Genomic DNA, 26,877 nt, shown 5'->3' with positions numbered 1-26,877 from the left:
GTGTACTTTCAGCCTCGTCGCTTACGCCCTTCGCCTGCCACATAGGTGTATGCAGACCCATGTCTGACCTACAACCTGATCTTGTGGCCCTGCTTCATGTGAGCGCGTAGCTTGTCGGCGCGGTGGAATGTCATGTCGCATTCGATGACAGCGCATTTGAACTTGGGCGGGCCATGCTTGAGCATGTGGCGGCGACAGTCTCCGGCGCGGACGAAGGACCTTCCACATCCGGCGAAGGAGCAGGTGATGCGCTGTGCAGGGGTAGATGTAGTACCAACACCGGGGATTGTTGGCGGTGTAGGGTCCAGTTGCGGCTGTGCACTGGCGAGGCTGAAGTCGAAGTGCAACTCAGGCAGAGCTGGTGGGAAGAAGGTGCCGCTGGTCAGCAGAGGCACGCTGCCCTGTCCATCCGGAATTTTCATCCAAGATTCATCTCCAAGATGCTGATCCCAGAGTGGGTAGCTGTTGACATTGAATGCGGAGCGGTCGAAGTTCCAGGCCTCGGAAGCAGATGGAGAGGTCCCCAGGCTGTCAGGACGTGTCTGAAAACATGCAGGTGTCGCTAAGGACGCCGAGGGTTCGTTCACAGAGGTTGCATTCCAGATAGATGGTCCTTCATACCATACCTGCCGTGGTCGCTGGTCGTTGGTCGATAATTGATAGGGTCCCTCGTAAGCGCAAGCATGTGTGACGCCATCGGTCCCAGCAGGTTCGGAAAGGGCACCATCTTGCCCCGAACTGAAAAAGGCATACCTGCATGATGTTAAAAAAAAATCACCTTTCGTCCAAGGTTTCGTCGAAAAGGCCCGAGTTTGAAGGCATCGCGAAGTTTGAGAAGATTCTTGGCAGATATGTTGGCTGCCGTCTTGGTTGCTGAAGGACAAATGCTATGGCTCAACGATAGCTAGTGGCGCGAGACTTGCGGGCAAGTGGAGAAATTCAAGGAGTTGTTGAAAAAGCTTTGAGCGCTCAATTCAGAGGCTCCTAGTATAGAAGTATTGATAGTGGAAGACTGTTGGCGGCTGACCGCGCAAGAGTGCGGAGACACTACCTATGTACGAGAGACGTAAGTGAGGGGCCTCCAGAAGCCCTGGCACCTATATTCTCCCCTGTAAGCCCCACAGCGGCTGTAGAGCGCAAAATTATTCTAGTTTCAACTGATTAAGCCTAATGATGCATCGTTCACGGCACGTCGACGATACACAGTCACTCCGCTGTGAACTTCGAATCTCCATGAATACTCATAACTTCCGATGCGATGAATGCGCAAAAACTTTCGACGCCATAGGTAAACTCAAGTGAGTATCACATGCATGATCGAACATTTCTTCGACCCGCTGATGCACGATGAAAAGCCGGCACGTCAAGAAACACTCCAAACCGTATCAGTGCAATAAATGCGTGCGGGCTTTTGCTTTACGCTTGGATCTAGACCGACACGTGAGAGCTCGCCATAGCATGGCCGTTGAAAGACACGCGTGCTCCGTCAATGGCTGTACTTTCCGGGCGACCCGCAAAGACAACCTTCGTCAACACCATCAAAGACTTCATCCGTCCATACCATTCTTACAGAAACTCATCGCGCGGGACAATCCCAAAAGCCATTATAGTCTCGAGGATAGGCAAAGCACAGATAGTGCACCCGCTTCAGCTCAGCAAAGCAAGCCGGAAGTTGCTGAACAGTCACTGCCCTGGGCCTCCAACTTATTCTTTCAGGCAGCATCGGCAGGCGATTCCGCTGTTCTGCAGGCCCAACTAAATTCTGGGATCGACATAAATGTCCGAGCAGCTGATGGATCATCTGCATTGCACTGTGCAACAAGAGCAGGACACTCTTCTGTCGCCAAGTGGCTACTTCAAAACGGTGCATATTTAGAAGCCACAAATTTCAAGTTGAGATCACCACTACACGAGGCATTGATTGGACACGACCTGAAAACTGTACAATTGCTCATTCATGAGGGAGCCCTATTAGACGTCTCTTCCATCACTATTGACAGTTTGGGCCGGTCGGAGAGCGAGGAAATGCTTAAAGTGTGCTTGGATGATCTCGCTGATAACGTCAAATCAACCACCCTATACAGGATTCTTAAAGCCGCATCGAAGAGTGGCCACATTCGTACAGTCCAAGCGGTCTTATCGCTGTTTCTCAACAATGTCAGCGCATTGAATGGAACAATCTCACAAAATCGACTTGCAGCGTGGCAAACACGCTCGATGAGACCGGACTTGGCTGCAAAGCATCTCGAAAATAGAGTGCAAGCTTACACACCACTTCAAATCGCGGCAGTCAACGGGCATCTTGAGATTGTACAGCTTCTCGTAAACCATGGATCTGATATCAATCAAGCCTACCATGGAATGACGCCTTTCTGCTTGACGGTTCTCAGAGGGCATGTTCATGTTGCGGAATACCTTTTCGATCAGGCAAATCTTAGTAAAGATCACGCGGATCTCACATCACACTATAGAATCTGGACACCGCTGCATCAAGTAGCTCATGATGGGAGATGTGAGATGATCGAATTCCTCTTGGATCGCAACTTGTTCGACATTCACGTTTCTGATCGCTTTGGTCGGACACCTTTACATGCCGCAGCAAGTTCGGGCCGCTTGAAAGCGGTCATGCTACTTCTCAAGAGGAGTAATAGCAACAATACCGATGACAGTACAGCTGTACTTACCCCACTTCAACTTGCGGCTGTCGGAGGTCATCTGGAAGTTGTTCAGCCATTGCTCGATCACTTGGGTTTCGATACAGCTCCGTTTTCAACATCAGAAGTGCCTCAACAGGGCCAGTTCGAGCCGATCCGAGTCTTGGAGCGACTTCTCAAACATCCCGACTTTGAAGACATCAACTTCACTCATCACAGCAGATTCGATGCCGATCGGAATGGACTTTTAAATGCGATGATAAGCAAGAAGCAGTACGACTGCGTTCGGCTTTTGTTGAGCCACGGAAGGATCAATGTCAATCTGGAAGGCGGGACCTGGTCCAGTGGTCTCTACACTCCACTTATTCTCGCTGTCGAGCTTGGACAAAAAGACATTGTGGAGTTGCTCCTCCGGCACAAAGACATCGACATCAATGCACGCACGGAGGTACTTTACGGGGGAATTTACAGGGGAGATTATCGTCAGAAGACTGCACTGAGCGTAGCCAGAGCAAAGGGGCACGGCGATATTGTTGAGCTTCTTCTCGCACACGGCGCCAAAGATACAGCTCCAGAATTACTAAAGACTTGATCTGTCCTGGAGGGGTGTGCGGAGAATGAGTGTGAAAAAATTTGCGGAAGCACAACATCATTCGCATGGAGCGAGCCTTGGAAATGATGCGGCCATGTGACCGGAAAGGATAAGGACACTTTATCTTCAAGAGAATCAGGCGGGTCGATTGAAATTATCTTCGTTCATTGATCTATTCTGTCACCATATACCAACTGTCTCATATCATAACTCTCTAATAGTAGCACATTTATGCGCCGTTATTTACTTTCCGCGTGGGCTTCATATCTTGACTTCGTAGAATGTGCGATGCACGTGAGTGAATGTGGGTTGAGGCTCTGCTCACGTGTATGGCTACCTGATGAGTCAACAGACACTTCCAGCTTCCCAAAGTAATCCGACCAATGAAACTGAAGGCGCGCACATGCCTGTGTCCAATCGCGCCCCTCGTTTCGATGAGCCGTCAGGACTGACACCGAAGGGGCACAATTATCCAATCAGCGAGCAGGATTTGGAGGACGCGTGCATGGCAGCCGCGTTCAGCTGAGTTGCCCTTGCACAGAGGGCGCGCAAAACCAATCACGACTGCTCAAAAAACCTTTAAAATGAGGCGCGAGACGTGCTGACGCGCATTCGATGTGCATCGCTCCATGCAGCGCTGCGCTGGCACGGCTTGTAGGTGTGGATGTGTGGGTGCAGGAAGCTGATGTACAGCATGACCGGCTATTACCACGCGCGTGACACGCGCATATGTCAAGTTAGTGAAGTCGCAATGAGGCTCTTTCTGACGCCTCTACAACGGTGTGAAGGCGACACGAAGTCCGTGTTGTTGTGGCATGATGAAGGTGGTGAAGCTAGTCTTATTATGGTTAGGGAAGGAGAGTTTGAGCTGATCAACATCATGGCTTCAAGGGGAATAATGAGTGTGATTGCTATGTGCCTACATAATTACAACAAACAAGTGACTAGATACGACCAAATGAGTGAGTGAAGTACTGCGCTAGGAGATAAGCATACTGTAGAGACCGTTGAAAACAGATGATGAAGAAACAGGTAACGACCGTCACAAGGAGACAAACCACGAAGCCCGTAAAGAAACCCCAAGCTCCTCCTTTCCGTCCGCATCCTCAGCAGCACTAAGCGCTACTGCTAGCAGAAGCGGCGCGCATCGGACCAATCGCCGCAGCCCTGCGAGCCCTTCCAGTTTGGATGATCCTGTGAGCCTGTCTGAGGTGGTCGCTTAGCTTATCCTTTCGGTAGAACGCCATTGTACAACCGGGCTGTGTGCAGAAGATGTTGCGAGCTTCATGCTTACGCATATGGCGCCGATAATCTCCTGAGCGACCGAATGTGCCCATGCAGCCGCGAGGACACGTCATAGGGCTCTCACCGGAAGGCTGAGAAGAAGCTGGTGTGACAGAAGAAGTCGAGCCAATGGGTTGCTGTGGGGGCCAGGTCAGGTCTTGGACTCGATACTCGCTGGAGAGGTCCACAATATTCGTCTCGTGGAATGCTTCTAACTTAGCATCGTGGTCGTTGGCAGAGTCAGGACCATATGCCATGACCGAGATGTTGTTTTCGAATCCGGCACCATGACCAAGGACATAACGAGTATCTTCCATGAAGGTTTGACTGGTGTCAAAATGCCATGTATAGGGTGTACATAGGCCATTCTCTTCATCGAAAAAGCCACCGGCATGGTCGGTGTGTGGTCGTACAGATGAAATGTTGGCGTAACTGCAGTGATTGATCGGCGCCAATTGTTCGCTCTGCGAAGGGGCGAAGAAGGGCTCATGCAGCTCGTATGCGGTATGATGTTCGACTCCATTTTGATTGCGCCCCTCGTTGTGACCTGCATGCCAAGTGTCGAAAAGGTTTCGAGGGCCCGGACCATTGTAGGCGTGCCTGCATCATGTTAAAATTTTTTTTTTTCTTACCCGTTCCACCTGTTCTCGATGGTGTATTCGACACAGGGCGATAGATCCTCCAGAACCACGTCTGTGGTACGATTGACGCGATCGGCCATTTTTCGAGCGAGGATTTCGTGAGGGCTAATATGGTTTGGACTGGAAAATGTAGAATTGCGATTGCAAATGGTCAATGGCAACTTCTGGTGATGAAGGATTCAAGAGGTCCGAATCAGGATGACGGCGTTTCTGAGTCGACTGCGGAGATAGACTCTATATGTATTATGAGCACGGTGTAAAAAATAGAGCCCCACCTCTTGGCCTGCATGGTATACCAGCGAATCAAGCTGTGAGAAAGTGCCCCTTCCGAGAGTCCGACCATTTTAGTCAACCTGAATCACCTTACTCAAGTACGTACATGACACATTGGCTATTTTGTTCATGTATTGCCTTGGCCTAGACATCATGACCATGAAAGAAGTGTTCGCATGCACAATCTGCTTAAAGTCGTTCAGCGAGCGTCGAAGACACACGTGAGTGATTATTTCCAAGGCATGGGCATGTCTGAAGAGGGTCCTTGTACCTTGGTGCTAATCTGACCATAGTCAACACAAGAAGACACATGTTCGACCGCAGAAATGCGATTCTTGCTCAAAATGCTTCGCATCACGCACAGACTTGATTCGTCACGTTAATAATGTGCATCGTCTCGGCCAGATTCAATTCCGATGCCAAGTGGGCAACTGCCAATACAAGTCGAAGAGAAAAGACAATCTTCTACAACACGTTGGCAAATGTCATTCAACCCGATCTCTCAGGTTGCAAGAAAACGACCTATCTCAACAAGCGATGATCTCGAAGGACGAATACAAAATTGATTTTCAGCAAAGCTTCGACCAACCTTGTCACGATGAAAACGGTCTGAAAGATTTGACGACAGTCTTGATGGAGGCAGCAAGTACAGGCAATATTGCGCTCATGGAAAACATGCTCTTGAGAGGGATTGATCTAAATGCGGTCGCTGAGGACGGCAATACAACGATGCACTGTGCAGCAAAGACAGGGCAGGTCGCCATGCTCCAACATATTCTTGCTAAGGGAGCAGCCGTTGACCCTTGCAACACGACTATGAAAGGGAGACGGCCAATACACGAAGCAATAGCAGGGAATCACTCTGGGGCCATGCTAGTACTCCTACGTGCTGGAGCAGATCTTCTGAAACCAGATTTGACGAAGAAGACTGTCCTGGATCATATCAGCCTAGCTGGAAGCATGGAAATTACTCAGGCCTTGTTCTTGGAGGAGGGACGACAAATCTCTGCTTTGGACATGGCATTACATCTCGTTGCATCATATGCCAGGTTAGGGAATAGTTCTATCCTCAGATGGCTGTTGGCGCGATTTCCAATGGCATTACCACGACTTGACATCCTCCACCGATCACCCATATATCTTGCTGTCATTAGCGGGTCAGTGGAGACACTCCAATTACTTTTGGGATACTACACCGACGATAAACACGATGGAGCACTTGCAAGAAACACTTTGTATTCAATGCTTAGGGCAATACGAAGAGACAATGAGAGTATGGTGGAGTTCTTACTTGAGCATAACGCAACTGATATAAATGAGAGATACGGAGATCTCGTATTTACTGCATTGCGATATGCTGTTGAGAAGGGGAACACGAGATTGGTTGACACGATTCTGGGCCTTCAAAACATTGATGTGAATAAGACAGCTTATTTAGGTAGTACTCCGCTCCACATTGCAGCAGAAAAAGGAAATGCTGAAGTAATTCAGCGCATCTTGAGCCACAAAGATGTTGATATCCAGCAAAAGGACATGAATGGCCTGTCAGCACTTTGTGTTGCATTCTCGGCTTGCAGATGGACTGCATTGAGGGTAATCCTGGAGCATCAAAACATAGCGGTAGGCCTGGATATCGAGTTTACGGAAGGCGAATGGCCTGTCACGAAGCTGTACCAACTCGATTTGCTGATGGGACACTTGATAGATCGCGAATTATTTCCCACAACTGGTCAGAGTTGGAGGCAGTTGATCAGTAAGGCAGTAATGGCGGACCAAGTGGAGCTCATGAGGTTACTCTTTACCCGTCTCGATATCGATGTCAACGCCCCCATTGATAGTCTTTGGAGAGAGCGAAACGCGCTACAACTTGCACCCAAGGGTCATTCTCACGACATGTTCGTACTCTACCTGGATCATCCGCAGATCGATGTCAATTCGCAAACGAATGGAGCGAGTGCCTTGCACTTCGCAGTGCAGCACAACTGTATGAGAGCAGTTAAACTACTTTTGGCCCGCTCGGAAATCGATCTGACGTCTGCCCACTATATTTATGGAACCGCACTCGATTGCGCCCAGAGATACGGACGCCTAGCAATGTTTGAGCTTTTGCTTCAGCATGGCGCTCCTGGAAAGTCTACGCAATGGGACACAACAATCGCAGATACGAGTTTCGATGCGAACAGCTGCTGCAACTCAAAACGCGAAGTGGTACCACCACAGATCAATTCCGAAGCGGATCACTCCAACATGGTGCACACGGCAGAGACAACATATGAGGACAAACCTGATGACGAAGACATGTCAATCGACGGCGATTTGGAGTAGACCCAGCCCCGAAAACAATTGAAGACCAAAACACCTTCTCATATGTACACTCCCCTATATACAGTCTTTACAACCTTCCACCATTATCACCAACCCTCAAATGACTCAAGAACATCCCCAAAAAACACCACCCTTCTAAGCCGACCCCATCCCCGCCTTCGCCGCCTGCGCATCCTCCGGGTTATTCGCCTCCAACGCCGCAAGAACACTATCCAAATCCCCACCCGCCGCAATCTGCCTCTTCATCGCCTGCTTAGCCGCCTGCGCATCCTCGGGGTTATTCTTCGCCAGCTCGGCCAGAACAGCGTTCAAATCAGTTCCCGCCGCAAGCTGTCTCTTACTCTTCATGCCCGCCTTGGCCACCTGCGCGTCTTCAGGGTTGTTCTTCGCCAACTCGGCCAAAATGGCGTTCAAGTCAGTTCCCGCTGCGACCTGTCTCTTCATACCCGCCTGCGCAGCCTGCGCATCCTCGGGGTTGTTCTTCGCCAATTCAGCGAGAATGGAGTTCAGATCAGCACCACCGGCGACCTGCGGCACGGGGTCGCGACGGCGCAGCTTGATTTTCATGGCGGATGCGGCGGCTTCGGCATCTTCGGGGTTGACCTCGCGGAGGGCTTCGAGGATGCTTGCAACGTCGTCTTGGGGGTTGGAGGTGGCTGGGGTGGGTTAATTGGGATGTATGAGAGGGGGATAGGGGGACGGACTTGTTGCGGCGAAGACCGCGCTGGTGAAGAAGATGGTGGAGAGGAGGGGTGTGAAGCGCATTTTGGCGGTTGGTGATGGGTGGATTAGGTGTTGGGTTGTTGGATTGAGTGACCGGCACAGATATTACAAGATTGTATTGATGAATGATGAATGAAAAAAACTTGCTCAATTCGAACGCAGTATTGCTATATATATTATTTCCCACTGTTTGAAAGATGGCTAAGCTTCGCGGCACGAAGTGTAAAAGCTTGACTCACGCCTGCTGCGGTTTCACGGCTCTTTCACAGACCGAAAGAAGGAAGCGTATGCTTCGAGCAATCGCAATAGTATTTCTTGTTTTACTAGCATGGATGATCGAAGTTTGTTTGGTTTCCAATGCATGGTTTGGTGATGTTCCGGGAGAGATGGTTTCGGAATGGCTTCACGATACCCCGAAACGAGGTCTGAAACATCGCGATCACAGCGATCAGATGCGTGCTTCCTGCGCATGCACTTACTGTGAAGCCTCAGATGCGACATTTGCTGCAGATGACGACGCTCGTAGCGATGCTGTTGCACATGTCGGCTTCAGCTTGAGCCATGCCGTATGCAGGTGAAGATTATGCCATATGTTGAGCTATGACCTCAGCAAGTATATAGATCCCGATATACATGCTCGATGCACCTTGCATGAACCTCTCATCATGGTATGGTATGTATTCGTGTGCTCGTCATCGGACAGAGTCCGCGAGGGGAAAGCGCTGCACTCGGCTGGTGTGCGGAACGTCTCGTAAGGTGCGCATTGGGGTTGTATTGGTATGATCCGTTACACATTCACGTGTATTTCGAATGTCATCCTGATAGAATGTCAGCGTCGATAATACACATGAGTGTCAAGACTAACATTGGTCCTCCTAGGCTTTCCCTCCATTGTGCACGATAAGGCTGGAGAAGCGACGGTAACCGACCATTAGGGTCAATCTACTATCATGAGCCTATTATATGCAAGGTAAGCAAGCTTCGACCACATAAATTCGGTGTCAGCCTCGCTAGCAGCCGTGGTGACGGCTATCGTGAGCTAAGACCATGTGCGGTGATAGAGAAAGCTACCAGTTGGAGCTACCACGAAGCTCTCTGCAAAGCCATTGAGCATGGAGAACTGGTCGGCTTATTAGTACATGCGCCACTGGAATCATTGAGAAATGGTAAGAAAGCTGCCAGGTGTTATGGCGCGTGGTAGAGCCTTCGGTCCCCGCAAGCGCGTTGGGCTGAGGTTGAGCAAAAGGCTTGGCATCGGAAAGCTGTCAAGTGCTGTCCTTGTAGAGCTCGTGCGTCGAGTTCGCATCACGTAGCGCAATCGTATCATCCGGGGAAGCTTTGGAAGTGGCTTGCAGAACTCAATTGTATCCATTGAGCTCGTCGTCACTCATCCACATACGTCACAGCCCCCGAAGGAGCTCCCGCACTGTACCTGGGGAATTGAAGGAAGTGGTAGCTTGCTCTTCAGATTGCTCGTCTAAAGTACATGTTTTACACAATCTGACCGGCCACTAAGGTAGGAAAAGAGGTAGTCGTCCATATGCACACCATCCGCAAATTTTCCACCTTGCGGCCCCATGCCGAAGACCCCGAAGTATCCGAGTCGATGCAATGCACACATCTACGCGACGTAGAGGAGCAAGAAGGACATCATGAGCGCGAAAAGACCAGTGGCCTCAGCGAAGGCGAAACCCAAAACGGCGTACTGGAAGAGCTGACCCCTGAGGGAAGGGTTGCGGGCGACACCCTGGATGAGGCCACCGAAAACCGTTCCAATACCAACACCGGCACCGGCAAGACCGATGGTAGCGAGACCGGCACCCTGGATCTTGGCGGCAGCGACCATGGCGGCGGCGGTCGACTCAACGACGACACCACGCTTCTGGATCATGTTGCGGGCGGCGTTGTTGCGGAACGCGGAGCGGACAACGAGGCTGTTGGTGGAAGCGGGCTGGCGGGCTGCGAGGTAAAAGTCAATGGCTGGATCACGGGATGGATAATGGTGATGGAGCTCAATGGGAGCAGGTGCTTTCGAGTGTGCACCTGCTGCGAGCGCGCAACAACGTACCAGCGTTGGAGAAGCCGCGGGCGGCCACGCGGGCGGCGCCGAAGGAACGGGCGATGGCAACCATTCTGACGGTGTTGGCGGTCGGAGTGGAGATGAGTTGAGGATGAATTGGGGGTGCAATGGATGACAGTGGTTGGAGGAGGATGGAGGAGAAGAGGTTTTTCTGAGGGTTAACAGCTTTCGAGCTTTGACCTCCTGCTTGGCGCGATACTTTCGGTTAGCCTCCAATTACTCCCGAACCGCCTCAATCGCCTTGCCAACGAGAAGATCGTCACTTGGGAGATGTGGTACTTTACATCTCTTCCAGCTTCCGATAGTATACATAGTTGTTTTATGGTCAACTGACCATTGTGGTAGCATTGGCCCTGCCTCATACCGGTAGCTCCCATCGCCCGATAACGGTTCAGACGTCTTAACCGAGAATCCCATCCTGTTCCAGCATGTCGAAAGTTCAACAGTGTGCAGCACTTCTTCCTTCTAGGGTACAATGGCAGCTTCATCAGCAACCCATCTTAAAATACTCTCCAAGATACGCCCCGTTGAACTAAAATCTCACTTGTTCATCCAGTATCATACATCTGAGTCCTTTCCTCCACACCAGAAGTAACCCCAGATCGTACCCCAATTCCTCACTCTCACAATGGGCCAAACCCCCTCTCTTCCCCAACCCAACACTCCCCTCCTTGTAATCGGCGCCGGCCTCCCCCGAACAGGCACATCCTCCCTCTCCCTCGCACTCAGCACCCTGCTTCACGGCCCCGTTTACCACGGCGGCACGCAAGCCACGCTCGGCCCAGAAATCGAGATCCGATCTTGGATAACGCTTCTGTCAGCCTGGCCCTCCAACCGCACCCTCACCACACGCATCCTGAAGGAAAGACTAACAGGCTACGCCGCTGTGACCGATTCCCCCTGTAATGGGTTGGTCGAAGAGTTGGTAGACTTGTATCCTGATGCGGTAGTTATATGTACGATTCGCGACCCAGATGCGTGGGTGGAGAGTATGGCGACGGTGGCGAATGCAGCGACGTTATCTTTCTTGAGGGTTGTGCTGTTTTGGGTGCCGACGATGAGGTGGTTCCCGCAGTATATTGTGCAGTTGAGGAGGCAGTGGGTCACGCTGTATGGGCGGCCGGAACCGGCAACGAGATGGCATTGGGATAGGCACGTGGAGTATTTGAAAAGAGTGGTTCCGGAGGAGAGGTTGGTGTGGTATGATGTGAGGGAGGGGTGGGGCCCGTTGTGTAAGGCGTTGGGGAAGGAGGTGCCGGAGCAGGAGTTTCCGAGGGTTAATGATGGGAAGGCGATTGAAGAGTTGGCGAGGCGGATGATCTTGAGAGGATTGGGGCGGTGGGCGCTTGTGCTGATGAGTGTCGGAGTGGGAGTGGCGGGATGGTGGATGGCCAGGTCATGAATCTAATTGCTTTGAGAGACGATGAGTGCATACAGTGATCTTGCAGCACGTTGTGAGGCAGGATTCGCAAGAAATAACACAAGTTCATCATATCCATTGAGGCAGCCCTCTGACTAAACAACATACTTTTGAATAACCATACCCATAACCCAGCCATACCTTTTCCTCCCGTTCGCATCCCCTCATCGAACATGGTATCAGAGCGCAAAAGGTATTACAATACAAAGTCGCCCAGAAGGCGACTTCCAGAGAAGTGGTATAAGACATTAAGTTGGTCGCGATGACCAGTAGTTTCGGGCTAAAGCGTCGACGCATAGCTCTCGTGGGCGAGTGGGATAGACAAAGAGATCGTGCCGACCACAGCGGCACATAAACTAGACGGCAAAGAAACAGCGAGCATTGGAAAGTCGTTAGGTGAGGTGGCGAGAAGATTCTCGGAACATTGGGCGAGGTTACTCCGTCATGGCATTGATGGGCGAGCCGGCGCGTGTCTCGTCGACGAGGTCGCTGATGTCGCTGAAGCGCGGCTTCTTATGCCGAGGGCTCTCGTCCAGCTCATCGAGTCGCCGCTTCAGACTAGACTCGCGCTGCCTGACCTCCTCGAGCTCTGCACGCAGTTTGGCCTCGGTCTCTTTCGCGGCGCTCTCGCTAGTCTCAAGCTCGGTAACGCGATTTCGGAAGAGATCGTTGATGAGTTCCATTTCCGATACTCGAGTCTTGAGCGCAGTGTTCTGCGCCGCCAGACTGTCGTATGACAGACGGAGCTTCCATGCCGTTGATCGAAGAGTTTGCGGGGGAGGGCGCACGGTGGCCAAAGGCGCTGAGTGCGGAGGAGTGGAAGACATCGCCATTTAGAGCCTGCTCGAACATGTGCTGAGGCGCAATGTTGGAGGGGTGCAGGAAGTTGGGCGTGCCGGTTCGCGAGATGGGCGATTGTGAACGATCAGAGAGGCCTGACGAGATCTTGCCCGACGTGCGGCGGTGTTGAGCGAGGGCCAGAGAGCCGTCGGCATCTGGGTGTGCAGCAGGAAGGCCGTTGGTTTCGCCAGCCTGTAACGGTGTTAATCGTGTACGTGTGTCCGACATCGCATCCTCATACCTTCTTGCGCGCGCCAGGCCCGCCGGTCTTCACGCGATTGCGGCTCTTAATGACATCTGTCTTCAGCGAGATGGGGCGTGGTCGGCCGTGCAGCTTCAGGAACAAGCCGCAGGCGTTGCAGAGAACAGAGCCCGACTCATCGCGGCGCCAGAGTGGAGTGGTGCTCGTAGTGCAGTTTTGACACACAGGCTAGATGCGCGTCAGCGAGGCTCTCGAGGGACAATGATAATGATGCTATCGATTAGATAAGAGCAAAAATCGGACCTCGACGTGAGAGGCCAGTCCACCAACATCGCAAAGTGAAATAACGTACCGGAGAGCCTGGTTGTCCACCAGAAGTCGCGGGCGCAGCAGTCGCATAAGTCATGCTGAGGCCATTGGAGGGTTTGCTATCCATGCGTGTCAGTGGGTGGGCGGAATGAAAAGTTGAGGTGCACGGCGCCAAGGCTGAGATAAGAACGGCTACGGCTAGGTGCAACTGCCAGGACCGCAGTAGCGTGGTAGCCACACCTGCATGAATTTACCAGCCACGGCACACGTGTTGGATTACATACCTCGGTGGAGATGGTATCTTTTGCTCCGGTGTGTCCCTCCTCATATTAACATTACTTTCATTACTGTTGTTGTTGTGTGCTGCGGGGCTGTTCGATGCTACCGATGCGAGCGTCGACAAGGCGGGTAGTTGAATCGACGCATGGCTGCCGTGCCGTTGCTGCGTGTACGATGCCACGGTCGAGCTCGAGGACGGCCGTGATATATCGTGGCCGATGGACGGCAGCTGTTTGTCTTCGACTGCTGCGGGAGGCGTTTTGATGGCGGGCAGGTCGAAAACCTGCAAGATGGATGGTCTACGGAAGCAATCGATGGCCTGAGGCCGGGGAAGGATTGAGGTAGCCAGTGCGGAAGCCGTGATGAATATTAGGACCGAGAAACGCGTTGCGCTCCTCGATGTGCGAGTATTATTGGAGGGGGTTGTATATGGATGGAGCACGCTTTGGAGCTGTAGGCCAAAGAACGCGTATCGGAGTGGGTGGTCTGGTAAAAGAGCGTGTTGATTAAAGAGCGACGGTGTAAAGCGACAATACGTAAAGACAGCGGTTGCAAAAGAGCGTCAGAAGGAGTGTGTTTGTCTGGAGGATAAGCACAGCTAAGAGACGAGCCTAGAGGTACATGGATACATTCTCTGCGCGTCCCCCCTTATCCGCATGCTAGGGGTGCTGATAGTACTATCGCGCCTTAAATTGGTCTAATTAGATGGCCTGCATGACCTGAAAAGCTCCCGAAGCGCCCCTCCAGTCCACTTTCAGCTTGACGGTTTTACGTTCGTAGCACACGTCTTGTCCTGAGCTCTATTTTCCACACGGCTTCACTTTCGTGCGAGCTTCCATTGCATCAGACTGAGCACCAACCTGCGAAACACAACGCCTTGCGCCTTTGAACGGCTGCGCTAAACGCCATTTTCAGGCACACAGGGTTCATCGCGAACGACTGTCTTTGTTTGGTTTCCAAACGCCCATCCCGTATGGCGCGTGTGGTTCACGTCTGATTCGATGTTACCCCTGAGGCTCAAAGCGCTAGTGACGTTAACGGCCCCAGACAGCCCGTGCTCGCGGCCTGTGCGCACGCTTACTCACGCCAATCGTGACCATTGTGTGTGCAATCTGCCAACGTCGCCAAAAGAGCCGTAGCAATCTGGAGAGAGACGCCGTAGCGCGAACCATAGCGGATAAGAAGTCGATTGATGCGGTTGCAACACGCAGATTGGCTTCAGTTGTAGCTCTAAGAACCCCAGATCGGCATCTCTATGTCTGCGTAGATACAGGCGGGAAAACGGCACACCCGCTACGATGCGCATGCATCCCTGCTGAACCTGTGTTTACCTACCAAAAGAAAACCACCCCTTCTTTGCTGCCGGTCTTTCCGGCTGTGTCTCCTCTGCTGGAGCCTTTTCTGGCACTGGTTCCTGCTTCGCTGGCGTGCGGCCAGGGTACTCGACGTAGTTCCACGCAACGTCCAAGAACAAGGGCTTGACTGGAACAGGCTTGAGCTTTGGTGGCCAAGTTACCAGATTCTTGAGATCCACCGAACCAGATATCGGGTACTCGTTCAGCCTCTCGACGACTGGTGCCGCATTCGACAGACCAACCTTCGAAGCTGTATCCGAGTTGGCAAACAGCTGAGACAGTGCGACCACGCCCCGGTAGTGCGATGTAAGATTCTCGAGCCTCTGCTTCAGATTTTGTGCTTGCTGCTCTGTCACCCCTAATTTCAACGCCTCGGACGGAGAGGACGTCGAAGGCCGCGGGGCAGATACAGCCTGTGACGACAGGGACAATGCACGATTGCAAAGTGCCAATGCCTCCTTTGGTTTCGACAGGAATGCGTATGAATGCGATAAGTTTAGGCATTTCAGTGCCTGGAAGTAGGCACGTTGGCCCATCCAGCTCGGAGACAAAGGCTGTGTCACGAGCAGCACCTCGAAGCTCCTTCACAGAGTCTATGCTCTGTAAGATGGCATCGTACAGTGCAATGCGCTCCCTCAACCGGGCGAGCTTGCGACCAGTGGGCTCCTCGCGCTCTGTCCACTCCTTGCCGTCTTTGCGTGGTCGTCGTGGCTTTTGTGGAGGATTTGGTGGGAAAGTGATTCCGTCATCAGCACCTATCAGCACCCTGTTCCTGCCCACCCTCCAAGAGATCAAATCGTAGTTCACTGCGAGGTTCGTAACGCGGAGGTCCTGCATGCGCGCATCGCCCTCGTCCACCCCCTCCTTCTCCAACTCCTCTATGGCTCTTCGGGTTGCGTCTACAGTGTCCTGACTCGCGATGAGAATGTCGTCATATGCGTTGGCGCGATCCTTGGCGGTGGCAGCGCCAGCTTGGGAATCGTTCAGCACAGCCGATGCAGCGTCGGCAGAAACGAGCGCTTGCCCAATGGCAGCATCCACAATGTTTGCTGCTCGACCTCGCCAGGTAATCTGAGTGTCTGTAGCTTGTTAGACTTGATAGTGAATGAGTTGCAGCAGACGTACGGGACGATGCATCGTCTTCCTCCTCCAAGGACGCAGCATCCAGCTGCTTGACAGCCTTCACCAAATCTGCTTCGTCCTGGGGAAAGAACTTCCTGGCGATAGCGGGCACACCAACTGTTCTGGGAATGCGACTCTGGTAAGCAGCATAGCGAATGCTGGGATCAATCGTTCCACCGAGCACTTCCTTGAACAAGTCCTTCTTCGTAGCCTTCAGCAGTGAGCTATAGATGACTCTTGCAGCCGAGTAGTTGGTCAGGCATAAATTCCAGCGTTGCGGTGAAGCGCTGCTAGCTTTGACACCTTCGGCCTGCTTCTCGAATTCTTCAGCACCAGCCAAGGCGTATCGGTATGCCTTTGCCTCTAGTACGTCTGTGTCGTTTGCGCCGCTTGCGCCTGAGTCGGAAAGCAGTTGGATGATTTGTTTGGCGGTCTGAACCGCCTTGTGAAGTCGCGAAACGATGTGCTTGCGTGTCGAGCCGGTAATGTTTTTGTCGGCGTTGTCTTCGGAGTGGGCTGCCTTCATAGCCATTGCCTGGGCCCATGCCCGCTCCGAGGTGAGCAGCAGCAGATGAAGAAATCTAAGCCTGTCAGCAGCTGTCCACTGTGCGCAAAGTGCAATTGCCAACACACTCATTGTTTTTTGCAATGTCCTCGGCAGTGACAGGGGCCTTTGCAGCATATTTGGCGTTCTTGGGGGTCGCCCGCCCAAGCTTCTTCTCCACGATCCGCAGACGGCGGGACAACTGGGTGTGATATGTGCTGTAGTCGCCCAGCAGGAACGCCGACTCGCGGAACTCGCTGACAAACTTGGTGATGTCCATGGCGAGGAAGCCGGCGATGTTTGTGTGGTTGCGCCTAGAACGTGGGTGCTGGAGTCGACGAGGGGCACACTGGACACGGCTGCACTACCGAGCGGAAACTAGTGCTAAGTGCATCTTGCATCTCTGTGATGTCGTCGTCGAAACTTTTTGGATCTAGTACTTTGCATTCTCAATTGCTACGCACCCGTGTTCCGTCCATGTCCCCATCGTACTTTGTTGTTCCCACCTCTATCGTTCTCCATACGCGCTCTCGCTTTCAACTTTTCCACGCCTGACACAGCTGCGTTACACGACTAGGCGCATCAGGTGATGCTGGAGCGCACTTCGACCTGCCTTGAATCCGGCGGACGCAAGCTTCTTCGCACCACAAAGCCATGTCTTCGCGCCCGACGTTCCCTGCACTCGGCCTTTTGGCACCACGGTGCCAGCGACCTCAGCCTGCCTACATGGTCGGCTGCACCTTCCGCGCACGAGAGCAGCAACGACAGTGCTGAAAGCCGAGCAGCCAAAACTCCAATTTCCACACAATCAGCCTCGCCCTCTGGCCCGCTTCTAGACTTTCTATACCCCGAGAAAACCCTTGCCTTGCTCAGGCAACTATCCGTCCCAACCATCGACGCAACTTCGCCACGACGGCGCTGTATTCATGCTCCTCCTGTCCGCCACTACGCCACGGTACCCGCGCATTATGAACAGCCGGCAGTTGAGGAAGACGCGCAGGCATTGCACAAACTTCGCGAATTCCTGGGCCACCAGAAACCGGGAGGGCAGGACGAAGCCTGGAAGTTGTACAGCTCCATTCCTGCAGCTCATCTTGCAGCAGACGGACATTGGCACTTGCGAGCAGACTTGCTAGAATATCTCGCCATAGACGACGATCCCCCTGTGCCTAACCGGGTGCTGAAGCTTTTCGAAGAGATCCCTGAACAACACCGCAGAGACTCATCCTATCGAGCAGCTATAGCGTCGTACATGTCCCTGCGAATGGTTGGGCCTGCGCTGCAGCTTCTCGAAGATGCACTCTCAACACAATACGAACTTGACTACTCAGTTATCGGCATCGACCTCGTATTACGCCGTACCGTACTCGATGAACAATGGGATCTCAGTCTCCGCGTCTTCAGCTTATACCTTGAACAAAAGCCCACCTTCACCGTCAGTGAAACACCTGTGACCACGTGGATACGATGGGGCAATACACTGCCTCATATCTGGAAGGGCGTCGCCACATTGAATAGACTCGATAATCACTTGCGGTCATTTTTGTTGTATCTGCGCGAGTTCCGCTATTTGTTTGACCCGCTGGAGCAAGAGGAACATCTGCCTTCCCCGGAACGACCAAAGGAAGACAAGGAAAAGAAGAGAGCTTTGCTGCTTTTCACCATGACATTCGTACCTCATACGATGGACCAGGTCATGCAAAGTTCCACGTGGAGCGAGCACGGTGTGGCACAGTTCATCCGTCGACTACACAAGGCACTGGTCAAGCTCAACTTCCCAATGTCGGTAATCAACGAACATACGATCAGTCGTCTGTTGAACGTACCAAGTAATCGCGCAGTAGACCAGATACCTTCACTCATCGCCAAAGTGTGGGGGGAGCATCGGCAGCTATGCTTGGACAGCCGAGAGTCGTCGGAGGAACACAAGCACAAGTCATCAAAACCAAAGTTACACACCTTGCGAAACTTGATCATTTATTACTGGCGTCGCGACCAATTCGCACAGGCGCACGCAGTGATTTCAGACCATCACATGTTTTACCCCAAGGAGCCAATGAGGGCCGGCTTGCTCAAGTATATGGTGCACAGATTTGCCGAGCACGGAGATTTTGCTCAGACCGAAAAGTATCTTGAGGAGTTTCGACGTTACTACAAGGACCAGACTGACGTAAAATTGGTATCAGCACTAGCTTTTGCCTGTGCAAGACGCGCAGACGTCGAGGGAGCAATTGCGCAGTTTCACCGGATCCGTGACGAATTCGGTCTGATACCAGATACAGTTTGTTGGAACATTCTAATATTGGCATACTTTCGCGCCGACGACCTTGATGGAGCCCTAGAGTGCTTTAACACAATGGTGGGTAACGGTATTGCTGCGGACGTTTATACTTTCGGAACGCTGCTTGATGCTTGCGCTCAACGAGGCGATGTCGAAGCATTTGAAGCATTGTACTCGCGAGCGGAGCAAACAGGCGTTCAATTGGTGCAAAACCTTAGAGTGAGGTCTGCATATGTTGAGGTGTTCTTGCAATCTGGCGATGTACAAGCCGCTGAGGCTGTTGCGCAAGGACTGCTCAAAGCTTGGAGTGCGGGCACTCTGAGCGGCAACCTGACGTACACCTGGAACCTGCTAATCCAGCACTGTGCGCTCGAGCGTGATATTGCAGGCGCCAGAGCACGATACCGGGAAATGATCGATCATGATATTCCTTTGGACTCCTGGACATATGGTAGCTTGATGCGAGCGCTTGTTGAGGTCAAACAGACAAACGCTGCCTACAAGATTCTCAGGACAACCATGCCTCGCAATAATCTTCGCATTCATGCGCTACATTACGCCATTGTCATGACTGGTTTTCTGAGGGAAGGTGGTGAACAACTGGACTTGGCCGTCCAGGTCTACCAGGAAATGAAAAAGGAGAAGATACCGCAAACGATGAGCTCGCAAGAAGCAACAATACGCACGCTTGGAATGTCGCAAATAAAGGAACTACAAAACACCAAAAAGCATGCAAACTACAAACTGAAGGACGTTGACGAAGCTGTGGAAGAAATGCTCGCTGATGCGTTGCAAGGACAAGCTATGTATCGAGAACCGCAACATACGCGACAAATGGATACTCGTAACTATGGTTCAGGGCCGCAGGCCTTGTATGGTCTCTTGATCTCGCTGTATGCACAACGAGGCGCATATAAGACCTGCATGCGTCTGATTAAGAAAGCCGAGCGGTTAAAACCAGACGTGCAAAACTACACAGTGCCCATCACTCTTGCCACAGGGGCAATGGAGGTGCACTTTAAAGCCGGCGAGCACGCCGAAGTAGCGCGCATGTGGGAGCTTGCACGCACTTCTGCTAGGAAACTCGTCAATACGTTCTCAGAGATCGCAATCCAAGAAACACCGGTACCCACGTCGGGCGACTTGCTAGATGCATCCTCGATCAGAGAGAGCTTTGAGCAATCCCGAATCGCCCCGAATCGCCGTAACATCCTGTACAAAGCCACGCGCGTGTATATGCGCAGTTTGTTTGATTCCAAGAATCCAAATACGGAGGCCTTGCAAGAAGCGCAGCGTACCATGGCCGAGCTCGCGGCCGCTGGTTACACCATTGACGTCTTCACCTGGAACGAGCTTGTCACTACACTCGCGCAGCGCGGTAAAATCTCTACTGCCTTCGCCATCTGTGAAGAGTACTTGATGCCCAATTTCCCTGGCTGGCGCAGTTTGCACCCGAACTACATTCGCAAAGACCGCAAGGGTTACAGATGGATGGAGCTGCGATGGGACGACATCAGGCCGGACAGCATCATGCCACGATACAAGACACTCATTGTCCTGGCAGCGCAGTACAGGAACGTCCGGCGCGACGAGCGCAACGCTATTGGGTATGACGAGGAGAAGGGTCTTTGGCTGCGTGAAAAGTTGGAGGAAGCGGCCCCGATGACGCTGAGGGCGATTCAGTCGATGCCGAGCACCAACGACAAGCTGCAGATGGAGTACTTCCATGACGCGTTGTAGTGAGTGGCTTTGAAAGAGGGTGCTAGCTATAGATGGAGTTGTTGTGAATGCTGTAAGTATATATGGAGTGTGTTACTGTACAATCGTCGACTCGCAAAAGCTCGTGTACATAGACTTTAGTAATGTTCATACGACCAACCTCGAAATGAACAGCAACTCTCCTCACGAATTCAACCTTGCATGTACATAAGTCCTATTCGCCATTTCCATACTCGCGCTGGGAGCCGTGACTTTCTTTCATCACGCCGCCACGTTCTTCTCACCACCCACCACGCCAACAACACCCAACCTGCCCAAAAAAAAAACCATCCACAGGCCTAAAGGAAGGCCAAAAAGAGCAAAATGACACGAGTGGGGTTCGAACCCACGCACATTTCTGTAGTAGAGATCCAAGCGGGGCTTAAATCTACCGCCTTAGACCACTCGGCCATCGTGTCGGATGGAGAAATCGACAAGAAAACCCACGTAGCTAAAATATATCCTGATTTCAAACAGAAAACGAGCCGCAGAAGAGACTCGGAAAGGTTCGAACGAATGTGTAAGGATAGTTAAGGATTGTAGAAGGACTTTTGGATGGGTGCGGGGTAGGAAAAATGCTGGTGTGGGGCTAAATAGTCAGAATTCGAGGGTGCGGAAGGACAGTTTGCAGGTCTGTATATCCTTAACAGCTATGTTCGTAGGGTTGATATCCAACAATGGTTATAATACTCGCTGCATGTTTCAACTGTTTATTGTCTCTCGCTGTAAATTCGGTCTTCTCACAGCATCTAGGTCTCCTTACAGCATCTAGGTCTCCTTGCATGCCGTCGAATTCTGTCATGCATGCTTCCCTAAATCGCTTGGACTTTGCTTAACCGACAGCAAACATAACCCAACCGCAGGATAAACACACTTGGAGAGGCGTTCATTAATGTCGTTGTTTATTCGTCTGTGGAAAGTGCTATTAAACCAAGATCTGGTAAGTGTCTATTGTAGTTTGCGGCGGCTGGATGTACAAAGTGCTTGTGTAACCTTTGCGAAGTACACATGTACCAAGTACTGCACACGTTGTTCATTTCATCATACCGAGGTTTGTACCTGTTGATTACTGGCGATACTCAGTGCCATCCAAAAGCGCAGTACGGTCGGTCTTCGATGATGTTCAGGCATCCACTGGGCTGCGCCCGGGGCTTACTTCACTGTGCCCCACACATTCCCACGACACGACCAATCACATCGAGTTTCCTGGACTCGTTCATACGCGTCCATGCGACGCTCACTGGGCGTCTGAAAGCCGAAAATCTAAGCCTCGCTACCCCAGCAATAAGCCCGTGTTGTGATTGGCGCGTTCGCATTGTCGACTGCCTATTTCGGAAATGTAGATGAAGGCTTAGAAGGTCGAGCAGTATATGTAGGTGAGCCTATTGCTTGGATATAAAAACCACGCCCGGACTCTAGTGCTTCTTCAACACGATAACATCCACAGTATCTCTCAAGCTCCAAAGATCTCTAAATCACTGTTACCAATCCCATCATCCACCACATCACCATGTCCGCCGTCCTCACCATGCAAATCGTCCACGCTCTATTCCCTTCTCTCGGAAACACATCATCACAAACAAACAAGGCAGACACAATTGTCCCCTCAATTCGCGTACAACCTGCCGAAGATCTCGAGCTACGACCACTTTTGCGCACGTTGAGTCACCGCCGATCATCGAGCAGGAGAAGTTCGAATGACGCAACTATGCTTCCACGCGTTGGGCTCGGTGTTGATTCGCGATGATCCTCAAATGTTGTGGAACGACATCACAAACTTAAACAGCCCTTATCGGGCGGAGATCGATCACCGTAGCGGATGTCATCAGTTGTGGAAATACACGAGATTCATCGTCGGAAGTCAATGGAAAGGCCATCGATCAAAAACTTAACGAATTACGGTACAACTTTCAATTGTTGGGAGAGGCTGGAACACAGAGCGCAAAGCGAGGGAACAAGCAATTCGCCGTGGTCTTCTGTACTTTAGAGAATGTACACTGCCGACTGTTCAGGACCAGAGACTAAGACGCCGAGATACGAAACACGAGAGATGATATTGTTAGTTCAGTCAATAAGCAAGAGAATAATGTGAAGAAGAAGAAGCTTTCAATTAAGGAAAGTATTCATATTCGTTATTCGTTGCTAAAAAATTGCCTGACAAAGCCCAAAACTCCAAAAGAAAACCCAGTAACTCAAACTCATCATCATCATCATCATCGCTCGCAAATTCTCAATTTAGCATTTGTTCCTCAATCTTGCAGCTCTTGCACCGTCTGCTTAGAATCCAGTCCACTTGTTAATCGAGTAGCTGACCGAGTCGATAACGCCGGCCGCCAGAGGAGTGTCAGTCGTGAATGTCACCCTCTTCAATCCCTTGAACTTTGCATCCACCAGCGCCTTGCTCATCTGCGCGCTTGTCTGTCCAACCTTTGTAGTAAAGCTGAAGGTCTGCTCGCCCACCGAGATCGTGGCCGCATCGTCAGTGTATCCCTTAATGGTAATCTTGCATGTTGTCGGTACTGCCACGAAACCGAGGGGTATGGGCAAGGCGCAGCCGTAAAAGAACGAGGTCAAGTCGAAAGTGTTTACGACGCTACCAGCGTAGGTGACGCTCATGGCGGCCCCACCTTGCAGCATATTGAGGGACGAGAAGCTAGCGACGTTGGTTCCACTGTATGGGACGACTGTAAGGATGCCCTGGGCCGCCGGGGTCTGGGCCAGCGTGAAGCCTTGCCAGAAGATGTCAAGGTAGGTGTTGATCGGAGACAAGGCGAGAAGTGGGAAGCCGACATTGTTCTCGAAGTCGGCGGCTCGTGGGAGGATAGTGGTGGTGAGACCAGTAGGAGTTGTGGTTGTTGGCGCGGCGGACGAGACTACGGTCGCGAGAGTTGTTGGTCTGGGATTTGGCAGTCCGATTCCAGGAATGCTGATGACTGGCAGGGAGGGAACAGCCGGCAGGGACGGGACAGAAATTGCCGGTACAGAAATCGCTGGCACAGAAAGTGTCGGTAGAGAGGGAAGAGAGATCGCTGGCACAGAAACCGCTGGCAGAGAAATCGCTGGCACAGAAACCGCTGGCAGAGAAATCGCTGGCACAGAAAGTGTCGGCAAAGAGGGAAGAGAGATCGCTGGCACCAGAAACCGCTGGCACAGAAACCGCTGGCACAGAAACCGCTGGCACCAGAAACCGCTGGCAGAGAAACCGCTGGCACAGAAACCGCTGGCACAGAAACCGCTGGCACAGAAACCGCTGGCAGAGAAATCCGCTGGCAGAGAAATCGCTGGCACAGAAAGTGTCGGCAAAGAGAGGAAGAGAGATCGCTGGCCCTAGTAACCGCTGGCACAGAAACCGCTGGCACAGAAATCGTCGGTAAAGAGGGGAAGAGAGATCGCCGGTACGGATGGGAGAGAGATCGCCCGGTACGGATGGGAGAGAGATCGCCGGTAAAGAGGGGAAGAGAGATCGCCGGTACGGATGGGAGAGAGATCGCCCGGTACGGGATGGGAGAGAGATCGCCGGTACGGATGGGAGAGAGATCGGCCGGTACGGATGGGAGAGAGATCGCCGGTACGGATGGGAGAGAGATCGCCCGGTACGGATGGGAGAGAGATCGCCGGTACGGATGGGAGAGAGATCGCCGGTACGGATGGGAGAGAGATCGCCGGGAGAGAAGGAATAGCCGGCAGCTGGGTAGGCAGTGCAGTGATGACTGGCAGAGATGGTAGACCGATAGGTAACGAGGGGAGCCCCGGAAGATCAATTGCTGGTACCGAGACGGCTGGGAAGGAAGGAAGAGATGGTAGACTTGGGTTAGGAAGATTGATCGCTGGTACAGACGAAATCACCGGTACCGAGACGGCTGGGAAGGAAGTGAAGAGCCGGCAGACTTGGGTTAGAGAGATGGAAGAAGGACACTCAGTATGGAGGAGATATCCGGCAGCTGGGTTGGTAGCGCTGTAATGACCGGCAGAGAGGGCAGATCAATAACTGGTAGAGATGGAACCACAGGAAGAGATGGCAGGGGAACACCTGGGATAGAGATATCTGGCAAATCTGTGATGACCGGCAGAGAAGGAAGATTGATGACTGGTAGAGATGGATCCGCTGGCAGAGATGGAAGAGCCGGTAGCGAGGGCAGTTCAATGACTGGCAGAGATGGGAGAGGGATGCCAGGCACAGAGATATCAGGTAGCTGCGTAGGAAGCGCCGTGACTACCGGTAATGAGGGCAAATCAATTGGCAATGATGGATCTGCTGGCAAAGACGGAAGAGCCGGTAGTGAAAGAGCCGGTAGTGAAAGAGCCGGTAGTGAAGGGAGAGCCGGCAGTGAAGGAAGAGCCGGCAGCGAAGGAAGAGCCGGCAGCGAAGGAAGAGCCGGCAGCGAAGGAAGAGCCGGCAGCGAAGGAAGAGCCGGTAGTGAAGGAAGATCAATGACTGGTAGCGATGGCTCAGCTGGCAGAGTGGGAAGAGCGATGCTAGGTCCGCTGGGAATCTCTACACCAGGGCCCGATGGGATAGTAAGAGTAGGTAGGGCCAGGCTGCTAGGCAATCCTGGGAGGTCGATATCAGTCACAGTCGGCAGACTGGGTGTAGGCAGAGACGGAAGACCGATGCTGGGAAGACCGATGCTGGGAAGACCGATGCTGGGAAGACCGATGCTGGGAAGACCGATGCTGGGAAGACCATTGCTGGGAAGACCATTGCTGGGAAGACCGATGCTAGGAAGACCGATGCTGGGAAGACCATTGCTGGGAAGAGGAAGACTCGGGAGAGCAACACTGGGAAGTCCGATGCTAGGAAGAACCGGTAGACTTGGCTCAGGGAAGCCCGCACCGACACTTGGTAGGCCAATGCTGGGAAGGCCAACACTTGGAAGGCCAACACTTGGAAGGCTGACACTTGGAAGGCCAATGCTGGGAACACCAATGCTGGGAACACCAATGCTAGGAAGGCCAATGCTTGGAAGACCCGGAGCAGCAGTCTGCCCGGGGTTTGGCCCATCAGGGAGCCCGATGCTAGGCAAAGCAGGCAAACTCGGTTCTGGCAATCCCGGAAGCCCATTGCCCAGACTGCACACAGGTGCATTCGTAGGCAGATCATGCACAGTGACAGTCCTGGTAGCTACCTGTCTCAAGCGAAGCCACTCGAAAAGTTCGGCAAGAGACCAGGCGGGTGATGGCGTGCCGTTTGGTGCGGGGGTGGACGATGGAGTCGCAATGCCAGCAGGTACGGTGGGAGCAGCTGCGTTGGTAGCTGCGGCGGTAGAAGAGCTGGCACGAGCAGAGCTTGCACCAGTTCCGCCACCTATACCCAGCCCAAGGCCGACACCAAGATTGATGCCGGGGAGTGTCCAGGCAGGAGCAGCGTTGGCAACAGCCAGAAAGGCCGTGCCAGCAGTGACGACGGTGTTCACCATGATGGCGATAGAGGATTGATGGAGAGAGAAGCGATGAGAAAAGCTGAGATGTTGGGATGCTGATGATTCTCCTCTGGTGGTTTCAACAACTCCTTATATATCTCTTCCTCCTCATGTCAGGCCCTCTTCGCTCTCGTCATGGCGATATTGCCTCCAATATCTCCATGTCTTTGTTATTTTACCCTGAGGCCTCGAGCCATTCCTGATGCAATTGCGGATGCCCTGATCCGAAGGTGCGAAGCCTGGGACGATGGAGTAGGTGTATCGAGCATTTTGGCTAGCCAGTGGAGTTAGTCTACGAGGTACAAAAGACATGTTCCCAGCTCAAAGGAATCGCGTGCACAAGTGTCCGCTCTACACGTTGTAAGCTAGTCGATCAATATGCTAAGGACCCTTCTCGTTCTTGGGTATGATGTGTCTCGGTGTTGCCGAGTGGTTCGGGACCCTGACAGACTTTCTGACAAGCCGCATGCGGATGTTTGCGAGCTCTCGACCATCAGACCAATCGTGCCTTCGCGCGAGCTAGTCCGCGGCAGCCTTGTGATAGGACAGAACAGCATCGGAGCGAATCCCCGCGTATAATAATGTTGGTGCAATTGCTGTGGGTGAAGAGTTTAGGCTGATGGCTGTGGTTGGAGATATTCCGAGAGGCGACGAGCTGTCCGCCATCAGTGGTAAGCGAGATAACCGCGCTACGATCGTGATATGGAGAGATCGAGGAACTGTGTTCGGCCGTGTACTTCAAGCTGAATAAGGAAGTAACAACCATTCATGACCG

At 52.4% G+C, this 26,877-nt stretch overlaps 13 protein-coding genes and 1 non-coding gene across 14 annotated transcripts; 6 read left to right on the top strand and 8 right to left on the bottom strand.

Annotated features, from left to right (window-relative positions):
• Positions 1-68: 68 nt before the first annotated feature.
• SNOG_13340 (hypothetical protein) lies at positions 69-685 on the bottom strand (the record flags this gene model as incomplete). Its single annotated transcript, XM_001803497.1, has 2 exons — positions 69-528; positions 627-685. The coding sequence occupies 2 exons, from the start codon at positions 683-685 to the stop codon at positions 69-71; spliced, it is 519 nt and encodes a 172-aa protein (XP_001803549.1).
• A 773-nt stretch (positions 686-1,458) lies between these two features.
• Positions 1,459-3,246, top strand: SNOG_13339 (hypothetical protein; the record flags this gene model as incomplete). The annotated part of the gene is made up of 1 exon (XM_001803496.1): positions 1,459-3,246. The coding sequence occupies one exon, from the start codon at positions 1,459-1,461 to the stop codon at positions 3,244-3,246; it is 1,788 nt and encodes a 595-aa protein (XP_001803548.1).
• An 880-nt stretch (positions 3,247-4,126) lies between these two features.
• On the top strand, positions 4,127-4,469 carry SNOG_13338 (hypothetical protein; the record flags this gene model as incomplete). The annotated part of the gene is made up of 2 exons (XM_001803495.1): positions 4,127-4,208; positions 4,279-4,469. The coding sequence occupies 2 exons, from the start codon at positions 4,127-4,129 to the stop codon at positions 4,467-4,469; spliced, it is 273 nt and encodes a 90-aa protein (XP_001803547.1).
• On the bottom strand, positions 4,362-5,251 carry SNOG_13337 (hypothetical protein; the record flags this gene model as incomplete). The annotated part of the gene is made up of 2 exons (XM_001803494.1): positions 4,362-5,130; positions 5,163-5,251. 2 exons carry the CDS (start codon positions 5,249-5,251, stop codon positions 4,362-4,364), a joined length of 858 nt encoding a protein of 285 aa, XP_001803546.1.
• A 1,957-nt stretch (positions 5,252-7,208) lies between these two features.
• Positions 7,209-7,769, top strand: SNOG_13336 (hypothetical protein; the record flags this gene model as incomplete). Its single annotated transcript, XM_001803493.1, has 2 exons — positions 7,209-7,428; positions 7,537-7,769. 2 exons carry the CDS (start codon positions 7,209-7,211, stop codon positions 7,767-7,769), a joined length of 453 nt encoding a protein of 150 aa, XP_001803545.1.
• A 135-nt stretch (positions 7,770-7,904) lies between these two features.
• Positions 7,905-8,534, bottom strand: SNOG_13335 (hypothetical protein; the record flags this gene model as incomplete). The annotated part of the gene is made up of 2 exons (XM_001803492.1): positions 7,905-8,425; positions 8,474-8,534. The coding sequence occupies 2 exons, from the start codon at positions 8,532-8,534 to the stop codon at positions 7,905-7,907; spliced, it is 582 nt and encodes a 193-aa protein (XP_001803544.1).
• Positions 8,535-9,935: 1,401 nt separating this feature from the next.
• Positions 9,936-10,711, bottom strand: SNOG_13334 (hypothetical protein). Its single transcript, XM_001803491.1, has 2 exons — positions 10,561-10,711; positions 9,936-10,451 (listed from the first exon to the last, which is right to left on the bottom strand). The coding sequence occupies exons 1-2, from the start codon at positions 10,622-10,624 to the stop codon at positions 10,114-10,116; spliced, it is 402 nt and encodes a 133-aa protein (XP_001803543.1). The 5' UTR covers positions 10,625-10,711; the 3' UTR covers positions 9,936-10,113.
• A 489-nt stretch (positions 10,712-11,200) lies between these two features.
• On the top strand, positions 11,201-11,974 carry SNOG_13333 (hypothetical protein; the record flags this gene model as incomplete). Its single annotated transcript, XM_001803490.1, has 1 exon — positions 11,201-11,974. One exon carries the CDS (start codon positions 11,201-11,203, stop codon positions 11,972-11,974), a length of 774 nt encoding a protein of 257 aa, XP_001803542.1.
• Positions 11,975-12,426: 452 nt separating this feature from the next.
• On the bottom strand, positions 12,427-13,440 carry SNOG_13332 (hypothetical protein; the record flags this gene model as incomplete). The annotated part of the gene is given in 4 exon segments (XM_001803489.1): positions 12,427-12,718; positions 12,735-13,024; positions 13,074-13,262; positions 13,387-13,440. 4 exon segments carry the CDS (start codon positions 13,438-13,440, stop codon positions 12,427-12,429), a joined length of 825 nt encoding a protein of 274 aa, XP_001803541.1.
• Positions 13,441-14,949: 1,509 nt separating this feature from the next.
• On the bottom strand, positions 14,950-16,923 carry SNOG_13331 (hypothetical protein; the record flags this gene model as incomplete). The annotated part of the gene is made up of 4 exons (XM_001803488.1): positions 14,950-15,300; positions 15,323-16,026; positions 16,103-16,680; positions 16,733-16,923. The coding sequence occupies 4 exons, from the start codon at positions 16,921-16,923 to the stop codon at positions 14,950-14,952; spliced, it is 1,824 nt and encodes a 607-aa protein (XP_001803540.1).
• Positions 16,924-17,232: 309 nt separating this feature from the next.
• Positions 17,233-20,664, top strand: SNOG_13330 (hypothetical protein; the record flags this gene model as incomplete). The annotated part of the gene is made up of 1 exon (XM_001803487.1): positions 17,233-20,664. The coding sequence occupies one exon, from the start codon at positions 17,233-17,235 to the stop codon at positions 20,662-20,664; it is 3,432 nt and encodes a 1,143-aa protein (XP_001803539.1).
• A 343-nt stretch (positions 20,665-21,007) lies between these two features.
• Positions 21,008-21,101, bottom strand: SNOG_16648. The gene is given in 2 exon segments: positions 21,008-21,051; positions 21,064-21,101. It is a non-coding gene; the product is annotated as a tRNA-Leu (tRNA).
• A 1,091-nt stretch (positions 21,102-22,192) lies between these two features.
• On the top strand, positions 22,193-22,707 carry SNOG_13329 (hypothetical protein; the record flags this gene model as incomplete). The annotated part of the gene is made up of 2 exons (XM_001803486.1): positions 22,193-22,412; positions 22,469-22,707. The coding sequence occupies 2 exons, from the start codon at positions 22,193-22,195 to the stop codon at positions 22,705-22,707; spliced, it is 459 nt and encodes a 152-aa protein (XP_001803538.1).
• A 252-nt stretch (positions 22,708-22,959) lies between these two features.
• SNOG_13328 (hypothetical protein) lies at positions 22,960-26,099 on the bottom strand (the record flags this gene model as incomplete). The annotated part of the gene is made up of 3 exons (XM_001803485.1): positions 22,960-24,009; positions 24,181-24,569; positions 24,599-26,099. The coding sequence occupies 3 exons, from the start codon at positions 26,097-26,099 to the stop codon at positions 22,960-22,962; spliced, it is 2,940 nt and encodes a 979-aa protein (XP_001803537.1).
• Between the last annotated feature and the right edge of the window lie 778 nt (positions 26,100-26,877).

The sequence above is a fragment of the Parastagonospora nodorum genome (genome assembly GCF_000146915.1).
Source record: "Parastagonospora nodorum SN15 chromosome Unknown scaffold_26, whole genome shotgun sequence".
Classification (NCBI taxonomy): Eukaryota; Fungi; Ascomycota; class Dothideomycetes; order Pleosporales; family Phaeosphaeriaceae; genus Parastagonospora; species Parastagonospora nodorum.
The sequence above is the reverse complement of the archived record's forward strand: the minus strand, read 5'-3'. Positions and strand labels throughout refer to the sequence as shown.